The sequence below is a fragment of the Carlito syrichta genome, unplaced genomic scaffold (assembly GCF_000164805.1).
Source record: "Carlito syrichta isolate Samal-C Ts95f unplaced genomic scaffold, Tarsius_syrichta-2.0.1 Scaffold309276, whole genome shotgun sequence".
NCBI classification, from domain to species: domain Eukaryota; kingdom Metazoa; phylum Chordata; class Mammalia; order Primates; family Tarsiidae; genus Carlito; species Carlito syrichta.
In genome coordinates this window covers 2001591-2019261 of record NW_007253372.1, presented here as the reverse complement: position 1 = coordinate 2019261, position 17671 = coordinate 2001591, and the positions used below count along the sequence as shown (strand labels likewise).

The 17671-nt window shown below is 40.2% G+C and overlaps 1 protein-coding gene across 1 annotated transcript in view; it reads left to right on the top strand.

Moving 5' to 3' along the window:
• Positions 1-17671, top strand: part of PREP (prolyl endopeptidase) — a 139321-nt gene that overhangs the window by 40959 nt on the left and 80691 nt on the right. Inside the window, exon 8 of the mRNA XM_008067059.2 lies at positions 14366-14471. Within this exon, the coding sequence (XP_008065250.2) occupies positions 14366-14471 (106 nt within the window). The remainder of the gene's footprint in view (positions 1-14365; positions 14472-17671) is intronic.

Below are 17671 nucleotides of genomic sequence, written 5' to 3'. Positions count from 1 at the left end.
CTCACCTCAGCCTCCCAAAGGCGTGGGATTACAGGCTGAGCCACTGAGCCCGGCTTATTTGAGCCATTTTTAAGGGTACAGCTCAGTAGCATTGAGCATATTACCATTGGTGTGCTACCACCACCATCCTCTTCAGAACTTTCTTTATCCTGCAAAACTGACACTCTACCCATTGAATCATGACTCATTCCTCCCTCTCTTCTCTGCCACCACTACCACCGCCTGGAAGCCACCATTTTCTTTCTGTCTCTTTGCTTATAAATGTCATCATACAGTATTTGTCCTTTTGCTGTAGGATGGATGAAAGTGAGGATATTATGCTGAACATGACATCCTCACGTTCATCCATCCTGCAGCATGTCAGAACTTCCTTCCTTTTTAAGGCTGGACAGTAGTATTCCAGTGTGTGTGTGTACCACATTCTGTCTGTCAGTTCTCCCATGGACACTTGGGTTGCTTTCCTCAGCATTGTTGTGAGTAATGCTGCTATAAGCAGCTAGTGTTTACAGATGCAGTAGAAACATATCACAAGTGCATTTAACACGCACGTTGTCAATTCTGCTAGCTCAGCAAATAAAAAGAAAAGCAGATTTAAATAGTTCAGGTGATCCTTCTACCATTTATTCGATAATGTACACTCTATGTAACTTGTCTAATATAATCTTTACCACAGTGTTGAGAAGGAAGCGATCATTCTATGCATAAACAGAATACAGTTCCTGCTGGGGTAATTATCTTGGAAGTCCATGGCTAGAACCGCCTGCTGGTTTTGTTAGGCTCTATAGTTTATATCTTCTTAACCACTAGGACTCTGTGTCCCTGATCGAGAGGAAAGAACACTCAAGTGTAGGAGTAATGACAGTTGAAAGAATGGCAGCAAATGAAGGGATGCATATCTACTGCACAGAAGTAATAAAAGAAGTTTATTTTTTTTTAAACTGAAGGAACATATGTCTGAGGGGGGACCCCCAAAAAACCTGGAATTGATTTATAAAAAGTTTTGTATTGGCCAGTCTCAGTGGCTCAGCCTGTAATCCCAGCACTTTGGGAAGCTGAGGCAAGTGGATTGCCAGAGCCCACCAGTTCGAGACCAGCCTGGGCAACTTGGCGAGACCTCGTCTCTATAATTAATAAAAAATTAGCCAGGCGTGGTAGCATGCGTCTGTAGTTCTGGCTACTTGGAAGGCTGAGGCGAAAAGATTACTGGAGCCCAGCAGATCAACGCTGGGGTGACCGTGAGCATGCCATTGCACTCCAGCCTGGACAATGGAGTGAGACTCTGACTCAAAAAAAAAAGTTGTATATTTATACTTACACACTTAAACTTCAGTCACTGAAAAACGTACTCTCTGTTTGATGCAGTACACCTACCGTCACTTTTTCCACTGCTCAAAATGGTTTTTGAACCTGTCAGATTTGATGCCTTTTAGTGCTTCTGTTGTTTTTTGCTTCACTTCTTTCACATTGGCAAAACATTTCCCTTTGAGGACTTTCTTAATCTAGGGAAACAGAAAAAAGTCATTCAGGATGAGATGGGGTGAATAGGGAGGACGGGGTACAGGGGTCATGCATTTTTAAATGAAAAACTGCTAAACATGCAGCATGATGTGGACAGGTGCGTTTACTTAGTGGACGAACCAGTCACCTGTTTGCCACAACTCACGACATTTCTTCTACAAATCATGATGCAACCTTCTCAAAACTACCAGATAAAATCTTTGGTTGGCCATTTGATGTGGAGGCGGAGATTCTGAGTGTGCTACAAGCTGCCTGCCCTTTCAAAGATAATTATGTGTTTTTTTTTATGGGGGACAGGGTTCCCTCTCATATTTGATCTTAATATTGAATTAGGGCCCTAATTTGGTTCTAAGAAAACTACTGGGCGTGGTAAACAGAAACTGGGTATAAACTTCCCTTAAACTGCATTAAGGCAGGTCTTTCTGGCTTGGTGAATGCGCCTTCCTAACCCAGCTGCATGTAATCTCTTTCTGACAAGGGAGGACCATTTTGCTGCATAGAGGAGTCCCCTTTGTTACTTAAACATGAATATTGCATTACTGCTGGAAATAAGCCTTCAGAAGCCGCAGGCCCACTCTGAATTGATGGTTTAGTTCCAAGTCTTCCACTCAGAAAAATCTAGATCATGGGACAAATCTTGGAGCTGGAATTTCTTGTGTCCTTCTAGGAAGTGTAGAACCAGGGGAGTTCAGAAAGCTGGTGCACTGTGGAACGGACTGTGTCAGAAGCACCCATGGTTGGCCGACAGGTTGGCACTCAGGCCAGTTCTTGGAAATGAAGCTGTTTCTTAACAGCCTTTATTTAGTGACTTGCTTCTTGCTTCTTAGAGAAAAGCAGTAGACTTTCTTTATAACTGAGATTATTGCTTTTATTTTGAAAGTACTTGTTTTTAGGGTCGTCATGGGATCTAGCACTTTTTTTTTTTTCAGTCAGGTTCTCACTCTGTCACCCAGGCTGGAGTGCAGTGGCATAATCATGATGATCACAGCTCACAGTAGCCTTGACCTTCTGGGCTCAGGTGATTCTTGACCTCAACATCCCGAGTAGCTATGACTACAGGTACATGCCACCACACCCAGCTAATTTTTAAAATTATTTTTTTTTTAATTTTTAAAAATCTTTAAAAATTTCTTTTGAGTTGGAGTCTTACTCTGTAGCCCAGGCTGGAGTGCAGTGGCATGCTCATGGCCACCCCAGCGTCGACCTGGTGGGCTTAGGCGATCTTTTCACCTCAGCCTTTCAAGTATCTGGAACTACAGGCACGTGCTCCCACACCTGGCTAATTTATTTATTTATTTTATTTTTTATTGCAGAGATGAGGTCTCGCCAAGTTGCCCAGGCTGTTCTCGGAAACCTATGGGCTCAGGCAGTCCCCTCCTCTGGCTTCCCAAAGTGCTGGGATTACAGGCTTGAGCCACCGCGCCCAGTCTTATTTTTATTTTTTAGAGACAAGTTCTCGCTATGTTGCCCAGGCTGTTCTTGAACTCTTGGGTTCAAGCAATTCACCCGCCTTGGCCTCCCAAAATGGTAGAATTATAGGTGTGAGCCACCACCACTGGCCTGAACTAGTACTTTGATAATGCATTTGACAGTGTCTGTGAATGGAGAGCCAGTGTTATATGATGGGACTGTACTAGAGCAGAGATTTTTATTCTAGTTTCATCTGTGTGGCCTTAGGCAAGTCACTTCATCTGTCTGAGGCTGTTTCCTGCGTTTCCTTCAGGGCTCTGTCAGTTTTGAAATTGTGGATGGAGGTTTTATAGTAGCATCTCCTAGCCTTGTTCACAAGCTCATCCTAAAAAAGTGTTTCATATCTCATTGCTGAGTGTCACTATGGTCACCTTTGAAGTTCTCCCCTTGGCAAGCTATGTACCAACATCAGTGCCTCGTCCACCCGTCAAAGCAATTTTAGAATTCTTTTTCTAGAATGGCCATCAGAGTTGTTGTCATATTACTCTTGATGTCCTGAATATCATCAAATGTCTTCCTTTCAATATTTCCTTTATCTTTTGGGGGGTTCAAGAAAAAAGTCATTGAGGGCCAGATCAGGTGAGTAGGGAGGATGTTCCAGTACAGTGATTTGTACGTACGTGGTGGCAAGTTCACAAACTTAATGGTCAGAACTCAACAAATAATGACAAAGGCTCTGATGACCATTCCAGAAAAAAAGTCCCAAAATTGCTTTGATGGATGTACTAGATACGGACTTCAGTGCATTGCTTCCCAAGGGAAATATTTCAAAGGTTACTGTAATGGTATTCAGCAGTGAAGTATGCAGCATTTTACTAGGATGTTTCTTGAAACTAATTGTCAGACCTCATCACTGCTGGGGGTAAGGGACGTGGGGTGGGGTGTTGGCTTTGTAGGTGTGGCTGGAGGGGCCGGGTGGCTAGAACTGGACCTGTGTGGATTTCTCTAGTCTGCTGCTATCCTTCATTCCTCTGACTGCCACAGTCCAAGTTTACAGAGAACTTCCCTTTATTTCTTAGATGCCACCTCCTCATGATATCTCCTTCCCTTGCAGATGTCTCCTCTGCCTTCCTGCTTGGACAGGTCTTTCTTGTCTTGATCAAGCAGAACTCAGAATTCCAGTGCAGAAGCATCTTTGGTTTTCCCCCTGTTGCCTTCAGTGGCATCTGCCTGCAACAGTGTCTCCCTGGGATGATCCCTTCAACCCAGCAGAACCCATCACTTTCTGGGTGTTAGGATGGTTGCTACAGGTTCAAAACAGTATCACTGTCTTCAATCTACACGCTGCTTCCCTTGCCCTGGCTCAGGTTTGCCGAAGCCCTCCTTTGCTTGGTCATCCTGTTTTGTTTTCTTCCATAGCCATGTGGAGAAGAGGAGTTAGGCTTGGGGAGCAGGATAATTGCTCCTCTATGGCTGTTTGTTGGCCTTTTGTGGCTGCTCAAACGTCGGGAAGTGTGTCTAGGTACCATTTCCTCTTGTGGCATCCTTTTGTAGTGACATCCCTTAATTCTGGGGAACCTCTGTACTTTGTTCTCTGATGTGAGTTATAAACTCTCCAGCTGACCTTTTCCACTCCCTGCCCCAGTCCCCCAAAGCTTTTGCTGCAAGCTTGAGATTCAGATCTGTCTGCCACTCCTCGCTTTTTCAGTGGGGCCCTTTCAGGATGACTGTGGGTCAGCCCCCTTCCTGGCAACTTCCTGGGTACCTCTTGACCCAGGGGAAGCGGCATCCCTGGTCGCCCCATCCCAGAAGCGCAGGCAGTGTTCAGCACTGTCATCCTCATTTGAAGCCAAGGACCTGGGGCAGCCTCCCACCCTCAGTCTCTCCTGCACGTGTCCAAACAGCTGGGCTCAGGGACAGGCGCCCCCTCGTGCCTCTGGGGTGTAACATGAGACCGATAGCTGGCATTTGGCTTGGCTGGACAGACTGTCAGTGATTTAATATAGACAATAAGGCTTTACTTGAAGAGCAGGATTGTGGGATGATAGAAATTGTAATGGTTTATAAGGTTCTATCGGACAAAAAAAAAACCCCTTCAATTTTAAAGTGAATTGTGAGCATTTGGGGGAAAAAAATAACTAAGGAAATCAAGCATTTTGAGGCACAGTTCCCAGCAGAGGGTGCTCTTGAATGAAGATTGTGGAAATGCATGAAGTCCCTTTAGAAAGGATTAAGGAGAAAATGCCAGCCTCTTTGTGATTATCTAGCTAAATCCTATACTGAGAACCTAATTCTATTATACCTAATTCTGTTGTTTTTTTTTTTAACAAAGGTGACCTTAAAGCGTTAATATTTGTCATGTATCTCCATAAATCATTTTTATGTGATCACTTGTGATCCCTAGTAATTAAAAATATCTAATTATATATATTATGCATCTATTGTGTAAAATGTCTTGCCTGATGCTTGACTCATAGCAGGCATGCAGTGAGTGTTAATTACACTCCCACTTCCCCTGCTGAATAAAGTTCATGTAGGTGAAGACCTACAAGGCCTCACCTTCCAGAACATACACAGGAAACCCAGTGATATTCCTGTGGGAACTTGCCTCCTCTGCCCCTTGCTTGTTGGGCATTTCTGTCTTGGAATTAGTAATTGCTCAGCAGCTCTCTTCCTGGTTGGCACAGTTCATATGTTTATCTCCCCCAGGACTGAATAAGCCCTAACCTTGTGTCCACCACTGTTTTCTCTTTCATTAGTTCTGCCTTACGTGATCGTATTCATCATGCTGCTTAGTTCACAGGGGAATCTCAGCGTGATTGGGAAGGCAGAAAAGTCGGGAAACCAACCCGGAGTTGTGCTTGGGAGTAAAAGCAGGCAGGCCCTGCTGCTCTGTAGACAATAAAACTGCTCCTGACAGAGAGAGCCCTTTGTGTAGTAGGGTTGTTGGGGCTGTTAGCCAGTCATGTTGCTCACCTGAACCCTGTTATTGATCAGTAAGGGAGAAAAGAAAACAAACAGATTCTTGAATAGCCAAGCTTATCTGCCAGACAAACAACCAGGTAGATTAGAAACAGTGGTGGCCATATCATGTCAAGACCAGTGTTACTTATTTTATTTTGCATGTGTTTTCTTTTCTCAGAGTTTTCTTTATCTGTTTCTGGCATGCCAAGCAACACATCACATAGAATTTTGGTTGGTTTCTTTTTTCCCCCTATTGCTATAGTACCACTCTGAACTGGGAAGACTGGGTGATTTGATTTAATGACTACTCATTAGAAATGTTTATATTAATTCACGCCCATGTGTGCTTAAGGCTATCCTGTATAGCTAGTACTGACGTTGTGTTTTGTGTCTTATTTTTATTACAAATCCATAAATGAGTCTCATATGGAAAAAGTCATCACTGTAGGTAGTTAGTTTAACATTTAAAAGTTTTTCTAAGTTAAATGTTGGAAAATAAAATTAAAGGGGTGTTGTTAAGTTTCGCAACTATTATGAAAGGAATTCAAAAGAGTGTATAAAGTAAATTTGATAACGTTTCATGCTCTGAGAGTAGCATGATTAACTCTCAAGGTTGTTTAAATCCAGTTTCACTCCTTTTGTTAATTTCCAGGACAATTTCAAGTGTCACTGCTTTTTAGTGTACTTTTTATACACAATTATTTTATTATAACACATAAAAGAAAATACTTTCCTCAACTTGAAAGTACATGTGGATTCAAATTATGAAGAAAGGGTTTCTCCACCCACTCTTTGTTAGAGTCTAAGAGGAAAAAATTCCATATAAAAGAAATTTCATGTCCATGAAGATTTAGTTATTAACACAAGACCACATGACTCTGGAGTTGAGCAGCTTCAGCTTAAAATAACTTATGAGTTTTTCTTTAATAATGATATATTTGATGATGGTCCACATATCCTATATATTTATAAATACTGGTTTTTGTGTCGTATTGTTTTGAAAGACAAATGACTTTGTAGAGAGTTAAATGATTGGGAGTTTAAAATGTTAGACCTTTTTCTGTTAATTTTATCTTAGTATGAGATGTATGAAGAAAGGTTTGCTTATTTAGGTCATTTGGAAAGCCCAGCCATCCTTAGCATTATATAGTGTTGAGACTGAGAATACTCAAATTCATCAGCTTCAAAGTTTTTATTATGTGAGTAATGATAAATAATAATATAGGTTTATTGTTTATAATACTCATTCTCCAGAAAAACTGCTGTATTGACATTATTATCTATTTCACACGTATTTCCAAAGATTCATATAGATATGGTTTATATACAGAGGGTGCCAAAAAAATGTATACACATCTTAAGAAAGAAAAAAACTGTATTATAACAAAAGATGAATACAGGTCACACTTGACTTCTGCAATTACAAGAGGTACTCAAAGTGGTTACCCTCAGCGTCCAGACACTTCTGATTATGGCGAAGTGAAAGTAATATATAAATAGCATCTCTTAAACTATGTTTACTTTTTTTTTTGGCACCCCTGGTATATATATAAAAAACTCTCCAGTGACCTAATGGTAGAACTGATGATGTCTTATGAAAATGGAGTCCTGGACAGGCTTGGTGGCTCAGCTGTAATCCCAGCACTTTGGGAGGCTGAGGTGAGTGGATTGCCGGAACCCACGAGTTCAAGACCAGCCCAGGCAACTTGGCGAGACCTCATCTCTGCAATAAATCAAAAACTAGCCAGGCATGGTAGTGCATGCTTATAGTTTTGGCTATTTGGAAGACTGAGGTGGAAAGATTAACTGGATGGTGAGAGGTCCAGGCCTTTGTGACTCTGTGTTAACTAGTTGTGACATGAGGGAGGACCCAAAAATCCTAGAACTTATTTATAAAAAATTGTGTATTTATTCTTACATATTTAAACTTCAGTCCTCTTCAAAGTACTCTCCTATGGTACAGTACACCTATTGAGATGCTTTTTCCACTGCTCAAAACAGTTTTTGAACTTGTCCATTGTGATGCCTTTTAGTGTTTCTGCCATTTTTTTTCACCTCCTCCACATCAGCAAAACAGTTCTTTTTGAGGACTGTTTTCATCTGGGGAAACAAACAAAAAAAAAAGTTACTTGGGATGAGATTAGTTGAATAGGGGAGGGTAGGTTCATGCCGTTTTTGGTCAAAAACTGCTGAACATTCAGCGCTTATGTGGGCAGGTTGTTTGTGTAAATCGTCTGTCATGAAATGGGCAAATGTGTTGAAAGAATCTTCAAATAAAAATGTACTGACCTAATGCAACCTCTCACAACAACGCTAGCTGGTGCACTGATGTCGATGGTTTCCTACACTTACCCAGTAGGGGAAACCTGTACTATGGGGGCCTGCCCTCCAAAAAATGAGGGTTCCCTGTTTTGGGGGTCCTCTGTCATATGTGAATGAACCCGAAAGAATGAATGACCTTTGTGGGAATGAAGGGTGACTGTTCAACTTTAGGATGAGTCCTGCAGAGGTTCTCAGCTGAGCTGTCTGCTTCCAGCACCCAGTACCAGCAACTGGGAGAATGAGTGCTTCAGTCCTGGAAGGCAGCCCACCACAATATCTTCTCCACATGCCAGTGTCTGTCAGTGACATGTCTACTTGAGAATGAATGAATGCAGCTTGAGTATACGAGGTCCAACAGTTAAGCTCACAAACTCATCCTAGAAAAAGTGCTGCATCCCTCATTGCTGAATTTCACTATGGTCACCTTTGAAGTACTTCACTTGGGAAACTATGTACCGATGCCAGCACCTAGTCCACCTGTCAAAGCAAGTTTGGAACTTTTTTTCTGGAATGGCCATCCGAGCCGTCATTGTATTACTTTTGAGGTCCTGAGTTTCATCAAATATCTTCCTTTCAACATTTTCCTTATCTTTAGGTAAAGAAAGAAGTAATCGGGGCATAGATCAGGTGAGTAGGAAGATGGTCCAATACAGTTATTTGTACCATGGTGCCAACATGAGTGCATGGTGGCAAGTTCATGAACTTAATTGTCAGACTTCAACAGCTAATGATGACAGCTCTGATAGCCATTCCAGAAAAAAGAGTTCCAAAATTGCTTTGATGGGTAGACTAGGTGCTGACATCGGTGCATAGCTTCCTAAGGGAGTACTTTATTCCAAATAAGGTACATTGCACTTTTTCTACGATGGTTCACAAACCTAATTGTCGGACCTCGTATGTTAGATATGACTCTCTATACCAGATAATCTAAACCAACATAGCCACTGGGTTGTAAAAATAGACCACTTCAAGAAGCCGGTTTTAGGAGAATTCTACTACTCCTTAAAGAATCAGTTAGGGGCCTTCCCTTTCCAAAACCTTCTCAGATCTCATTCTTCCTCCCAGCTCACCTTCCTAGTAGATACCCTTCTCTGGCACTACTATCAAACTTTGTACTTCTTGCCATTAATGTTCTACAACATGGCTTTTTCTGTGTGTGTCTGCATTTGTATTCCTCCCACCTGAGCATGAGCTCTGGAAGACTCTGTTCTATTGATCTAGTGTTCCAGACCCAAATTCAGCAGCAGGCTCTTGGTAGATCCTTGGTAAATGTTGGTTGAGTAAACAACCTCAGCTTTGGCTGCCCAGAATAGTGGATGGCAGTGTCAAGTGGCACGTGTTATTTGGTAAAGGAGACAGGAAATTGTTCTAGGGTTGGGAAGTTGACCAGGACTCCTATTAAGACCATGACAGTTCCATGTCCAACCTCGTCTGCCCTGGGCAAAGGAATATGTGTTATCATTAATAGGCTTTTGCCCTTGAGGCTTTGGTAGTTAGCTCTTTTGGTGAACTGAGCTGGACCTTCCAGAACAGCAGTCCACAATCTTTTTGACATCAGGAGCCAGTTTTGTGGAAGACAAATTTTCCATGGTCTGGGGGCGGGGAGATGTGCAGTCAAACCTCACTGCTCATGTTAATCTGTATTTGCAGCTGCTTCCCAGTGCTAGCCTCATCATCTCAGTTTCACCTCAGATCGTCAGGCATTAGACTCTCATAAGGAGAGCGCAAGCCAGATCACACGCATGTGCAGTTCATAATAGGGTTCATGCTCTTATGAGAATCTAATGCTGCTGTTGCTCTGACAGGAGGCAGAGCTCAAGCAGTAATGTGAGCAATGGGGAGCAACTGTAAATACAGATGAAGCTTCACTGGCTTGCCCGCTGCTCACCTCCTGTTGTGTGGCCTGTTAGCTATCAGTCTGTGGCCTGGGGGTTGGGGACCCCTGATTTAGCCCATCTGTAGAATACCACATTCTTTGTACATCTAAATTTTTTTTTGTCCACATGCTTTTATCTGTACAGATGTTAGTACTTCCTTATTTTTTAGTTAACATTTCTATTATATCTAATCAGTACTCTAAAAGTAATTCAACAAATGACTTAAAAGAATTAGATTTTCAAAGTATCCTGCGTATTAAAAATGGACAGTAATAAGAATGGTCAAGAAGTATAGCTTTCATCCCTATCCATAATTGCTCCCAATGCACGTAGTAGATTTAGGATCAGCAAATGTAAATGCTTCATTTATAGTAATTCTTAGAATCTTGTTTTTAATGTTTTATTTACATAAATGGTAGAGTTTCTTGAAGTAAAGGCATTTTGACTTCAGGAAAATTTGCTTAAAATAATACAGACCTAAAAGACGGAAGCTGTGAAAAGCATAGATTTAGGAGTTACATATTTCGTCATTGGTCAGGCTAATATTATTGTAGCCTTTTTGCAAAAAAAATCATTTTTGAATCAGATTAATTGCTTCCAGAGAGAACAGTTATTCTAGCTAGTGTCATATTGTTTAAAGAAAAAGCCACGATATTTTGTGAATTGGGATTTATGCTGTTTCATGAAGGTCCGACAGCCCCTTGCTTCACCTGCTTTTCTGTTTTCCTTTTCTCTGGCTTTCAGGAGAGTCACTTTATTCTGTTAACAGTCAGATGACCTTCTCATCAACAGGATTCTTGTCTTTCTCTCCCAGTGATTTTCAAAATTCATCTTTGCAATTGCCTTGAAATAGTCCACGTGTGAGGCTACTGTTTAGCATGTATTGCTGTTAATTAAATTTTAGTGGAAGAAGGTATATTTCTAATCTGTACATTTTAGAGCAACAGTGACCTATACATGATTTTGAGACCTTGAACATTTGAGAATTCTAAGTTGTTTCCTTCCAGTTTAGCAAATTTAGTGTCTATGGAACATCTATGGATTGTGATAAAGAGAATTATAGTGAAGACTGACTTAATTGGCATTCTAACAGCATTGTACCTTGGGACATCCTGCCCTAGATTAAAAATAAACTGCTACAACTATTTAGCCCAGCCAGAAATGCTGAGAAAAACTCATTAGATGTGCTTGAGACAGCTGTCATCGAAGGTTTGGTGTGATTCTTGCAGTGAATTTTACTGGCTTATCTTTCTGTTGAGTGAATCACTACAACTTAATTAGCCATCGTTTATGATTGATGTAGCATGACTTTAAGCACTAAGCTGTAAAGAGTCTGTCTTTATTTAAAGGACAAGAGACAAAAGTATGAGGCATTGTTAATGAGGCTGCTTTCAATTATATTTAATCGAATTACAATTGTGAGGTTGCCTATAATATTCTTAATGAAAGTTTAAAAATAAGGTAGAACTAAAACCCTGAACATTGCCTTATTAGCCATGTATATTAAAAGCTAAAGGAAAATAGAATGTATAACTCCCAAAGCTATCAAAGAAGGAAAATTACATAGGGGAAAGAAGAGAAAAGTCAGTTGACTAGGACGTTCACAATTAAGAATGTGCCCACAAAATGGGAAGAAATATTTGCCAACTGTATATCTGACAAAGGCCTAACATCCAGGATCTATAAGGAACTCAAATGTGCCAAAAGGAAAAAAACAAATGGCCCCATTAAAAAGTGGACAAAAGACATGAATAGACACTTATTAAAAGAAGATATACAGGCAACCAATAGACACATGAGAAAGTACTCAGCTTCACTAATCATCAGAGAAATGCAAATCAAAACCACATTGAGGTACCACCTAACTCCAGTAAAAATTACCATCATTAATAAAACAAACAACAGCAGATGCTGGCGAGGATGCAGAGAAAGGGAATGCTTCTGCACTGTTAGTGAAAATGCAAACTAGTTCAACCTCTATGGAAAACAGAGTGGCAATTTCTAAAAGAACTAGAAATTGACCTTCCATATGACCCAGCAGTCCTCCTACTGGGAATATACCTGGAGGAACTCAAATCATTCTACAAAAAAGATACCTGCACATGCATGATTATTGCAGCAGTATTCACAATAGCAAAAACATGGAACCAACCATACTGCCCATCGAAACTGGACTGGATAAAAAAATGTGGTACATATACACAATGGAATATTACACAGCCATAAAGAAGGACAAGCATAATGGACTTAGAGACAAATGGATTTAGAGACAATAATACTCAGTGATCTATCACAGAAACAAAGAACAGAGTATTGCATGTTCTCACTCATAAGCGGACCCTGAACATTTACCATAATACTATAAGAGAGGGATTGGCAGTAGCGGGATATGCTGGGGTGTGTATGGGGGAGACACAACATCAGTTAGGGTACCTAATCTCAAACCAGGCACAGTGGGGACCAAAGGGAGGCCCAAACTTTACCTGTATGATGCCCACTTGTATACCCAATCCTGAATTATACCCTACATCTTTAAAATAACATATATAAAAATTAAAAAATAAAGCAAAACAAAAATTAAGACTGTGGAAGCCAGTACATCAGCAATAACAATTAATGGATATACAGATTTTTAGCCTGAATTTTAAAAAGTGAATAAGTTGTGTTCATTTGCAAGAGACTCATTTGAAATGTCACGACAGGTTTTTGCTTCTGGCTGAATTTCTTCTTGCTCAGAGGTCAGCATTTGTTCTATGTAGGCCTTCAGCTAATTAGATGAGGCCCACCATATGGAGGGTACTCTGCTTCACTCCATATTTGCTTGTTTAAATGTAACCTCATCTAAAAAACACCTTTACAGAAGTATCTAGTCTAAGGAGGTTTAACCAAATACCTGGTGTTTGTGGCCTAACCAAGTTGACATACAAGATTAATCATCATAAAGATATAGAAAACAGGAACTGTCATTCACTATGCTAGGTAAGAGTTTGAATTGGTTATTACCACTTTGGAGAATAATTTGACAGCATCTAATAAAAATGAATATATGCGTATCCTATCACTGAGCAATTTTACTTCTAATTACATGTCCTGGGAAGCATCTTAGGTCACAAATAGACATGTTCAAGAATTTTTCTAAATAATTGTTTGTAATGGGAAGAAAATGGAATTGTAAATGTTTACTGGTAGAAAGATGGATCAATTAATTATAGTATATTCCTAGATTAAAATACTGTACAATGGTTAGAATGAATGTGGATTTACTTATATCAACATGGATTCATTGTAAAAATTACATTGAGTTAAAAAATTAGTTGCAGAAGGATATATATAGTCTGATGCCACGTATCAATTTTGTCAACTTAGTAATAAATTGTCTGTTGTATTTGATTCTTTTTTGCTACCTGAGATTCTACTATTTTATGCTAAAAAAAAGAAAATCCCAGAAGCCCAGCCTTTCATCTCTGAGAACTTGTGGTCAACGTGCATAAACAGTTGTTCTGTAGAAATGTGTTATTGTGGCCAAGCTCAGTGGCTCAGTCTGTAATCCCAGCACTTTGGGAGGCCAAGGCGAGTGGATTGCTTAAGCCCGCGAGTTCAAGACCAGCCCAGGCAACTTGGCGAGATCTTGTCTCTATGATAAATAAAAAATTAGCCAAGCATGGTAGCACGCACCTATAGTGCCGGCTACTTGGAAGACTGAGGTGGATGGATCGACAGAGCCTAGCACGTCAACACTGGGGTGGCTGTGAGCATGCTTCTGCACTCCAGCCTAGGTAACAAAGTTAGATTCCAACTCAAAAAAAAAAGAAGAAGAAATGTGCTATTGTGACTCACATAAACCATGGGGAACATCTTGCAACTACACCGGATTTGCTAATTCTTACTCATTTAGAACAACTCTTAAATTGTGTGACCCATGAAGGAATGTCAAAGCCACAGATATTATATTCAGAAGGACTGATTGCATATCTTTTCAGTTTGAAGAATAGACTAGAAATTTAAATAAAAATTGCATTGAAGTCACTATTACATTCAGTTATATCTACTGATGTTTTCTACTTAAATAATCACTATGATTTGTTAAACTATGATTAAGACAATTAAAATTGATGTTCATTTTTTTTAGAGATAACTTTAGAATCAGACCATAAGTCTGGGGTAAAAACACCGCATTTGTAAGTTAGCTTTAATTTTCTTACTGAGTACTTAACAATGTTCTCACAAAAAATACATTCTGATTAGCCCGTGTACTGTTTTTATTTCCTTTGTAGTTATCTGACGATGGCCGCTATGTCTTGTTATCAATAAGGGAGGGGTGTGACCCAGTAAACCGACTCTGGTACTGTGACTTACAGCAGGAATCCAACGGCATCACTGGTGAGTCATTTTTGAAACACAGATAATTATTCCAAGAAACTCCATTAAAAAGTGAAAGTTTTGTCTTCTGATTGATTTCCCAAGAAATCTTGCATTCTGCCACATCATGTCAGTTCATAGGATTTTTTGCTTTTAGTACTGTTCCATCAAATGGAGAAAAATGGAATAAAACAAACCGCTGGCTTTAGCATTTTCCCTTTAGATTGGCATTAAACTGTGTTTTATGTACATAAGCATCAAAATATCCTGTGAGTATTGCAGATGAAGAATATTAAGGAGAAGCCTGCCCTTTGGTCTGTAAAGTGTTACAGCTACTTAGATGTAATGTACACACTGTCACAGGCAAGGATTATTAGACCAGTGAGAATTTATCAGATTAACAGGTAACCAGTGGCCCTCACTACTGAACCACACGCTTTGCTTCCTGAGGCCTTATATGTTGTGATCATAGCATAGAGCCAGCCAGTTACACAGTCTGGAGATGACCCATTGTAAATGTTGTTCTCTTCCAATATGATACCAGCGCTAGCATCAGACTTTGAAATTTTTTCTACTGCACAATTTACTGTTCTGAAAATTCCCAGACTTAGAAACTCTATTAGATATGCTGGCATCCAGATAAGGGTACTAAAACTAATGATACCATGTTTTCGTTAATGCAAAATAAGTTTGTTTTACAGATGCTTATCATAGATTTTCAAAGTACACGATACGGAGTGCATGTCTATAATAATTTATTTACCTCATCATTAGTATCTAATCTGTAATATATTGTGATATAGGAATATTGATGTCTGATTGGGCATTGCATCCTTTTTCAACTTCTGAGAAAGATACTACAGTCCACCATTCACCATCCACACACAGCAGGATGAAGTCAGTAACTTTTATTCTAATGCTAATTGTATATTCTTTTAATAAAATCCTGCACATGTGTTATCCTGCACATGTGTTTCTGTGTCATTCTGGGATAATGGAAAGAACTTTGCCTTTCTCCAATTTATTAAACATTCTGGCTGGGCGCGGTAGCTCACATCTGTTGCCCCAACACTTTGGGAGGCTGAGGCAGGAGGATCACTTGAGCCCAGTAGTTTGAGACCAGGTTAGGCAACATAGCAAGACCTCATCTCTACAAAAGTCAAAACTTAGCTGGACGTGGTGGCTCACACCAGTAGTCCCATCTTCTCGGGAGGCTGAGGTGAAAGGATTGCCTGAGTCCAGGAGATCAAGGCTGTTACTCTGAGCTGTGATTGTGTGACTGCTCTCCAGCCTGACAACAGAGTGAAACCCAAATCTACCCCTCTTCAAAAATTTCCAGCAGGCTCGGTGGCTCAGCCTGTAATCCCGCGCCTTTGGGAGGCTGAGGTGAGTGGATTGCCTGAACCTGCGGGTTCGAGACCCACCTGGGCAACTTGGCGAGACCTCATCTCTACAATAAATCAAAAAATCAGCTGGGCATGGTAGTGCGTGCCTGTAGTTCCAGCTACTTGGAAGGCTGAGGTGGAAGGATCGCCGGAGCCCAGCGGGTCGAGGCTGCGGTGACCGGGAGCGGCCACTGCACTCCAGTCTGGGCAACACAGTGAGACTCCAACTCAAAAAAAAAAAAATTTCCAATTATGATTTCTTTCTCGAGAAGCTGCTGTTTTTATTTTCTATTATATCTTTAAATTTTTTGATAGGCTTCTGTTTTTAAAATATTTAAGTTAACAAATTTTAAAACATACAAATTACTTAATTCACTCCACATATAGGAATGAAAATTTTATCCACATGTTCATATACTGAGCTGCTATATTCACTTTAATGAGACATAGCAATACCTTGAATAGAAGTTGCAAGTGCTGACAAATTCTTATTTGGAAACCATCTTATTTTCTCCCTAACCTCTTGGTCCTTATTCCTCCCACCCCCATTTTACTTGTCATTGTCATGTGAATGAGTTATTTGAGAAGAAGGTGTGGTACTCAAAGACATTGGGATCCCAAAAGGAAGAGAGCATGGGGGTGGACTAGGCTTTCAAACACTAAATTCTAGACAGTGCAGCCATGAATGAATCTGAAGAAAAAAAGGAAGCATCTAAAAAATCCTTAATAGCTAGGATACACATTGTAAGACCCTATTTGCAAAATAAGCCAGGTCCCGGCTGCTGTAATACTTGATCTTTAGTGAATAGGTTGTCTTTTTCTACTTCCCAGGGTGATTTTGTGCAGCTTAAATGAAGAGACCAACACAGAGTAAGCACTCAATAAATGTGAGCAGTGATCATTTTCCATATTGTTCTCTTTCTTTAAGTCTTCAGGAGGAACTTTAAGATGATTGTGTGATTGAAATAAATTCAGCTTCTAGGACTATGTATAAACCTAAATTTATTTGGGTTTGTATCTCTTGGAGCCACATAGGACTCACATATGTTTTATTAAAGTTGTTCCTTGGTACTTTATGTTTGTGAGGTGTTGATGATTTATGAACGTATCAGTCAGAGAAGCAGAACCAGTAGCAGGTATATATTAAGGGGTTTATTACAAGGGATTGGCTTACACATTTGTGGGGGCTGGTTACGCAAGTTGGAAATTCACAGAGCAGGCAGATAGGCTGGTGCTGCTGTCCACAGGTAGGATTTCTTCTCCAGGAAAGCCTCAGCTCTGCTCTTAAGGCTTTTCAACTGATTGAGTCAGGCCCACCCAGATTATCTAGAATAATCTCCCTTAACCGATAATCTAGGATAATCAGTTAATGTCAGATGATTATGGATTTTAATCACATCTACAAAATAACTTCACAGCAACACCTAGATTAGTGTTAGGAACATGAGCCTAGCCAAGTTGATAGCAAAAGGACCATCACAGCAAGCTCACGGAAAAACCACATCAAGAGGAATAGAGCAAGCCAGTCTTATGATAGTCACCTGATAAGGTTACTAAACTTGAGATACTTGGAAAAGTGTGTTGTATCCTGTCTACAAGGAAAAATGTGAAGTGAATAATAGGACAGGTGGAACTGGTGGATTTGAAGCTGTGGGACTGCATACTGGCAGATTAGATCAACTTGGAGAGTGTTCTCCAGGGATAACTGCTGTCTTCTAGGTGGTTATCTTTTTCTAACCATTACCTTACTAGTGTTAAGTTTGTAGGTGACACAAACTTCAGAGAAGTTATTCTTTGGTAGTTCTGAGATTTTGAAAGCTCTTAACAGTTGCAGTG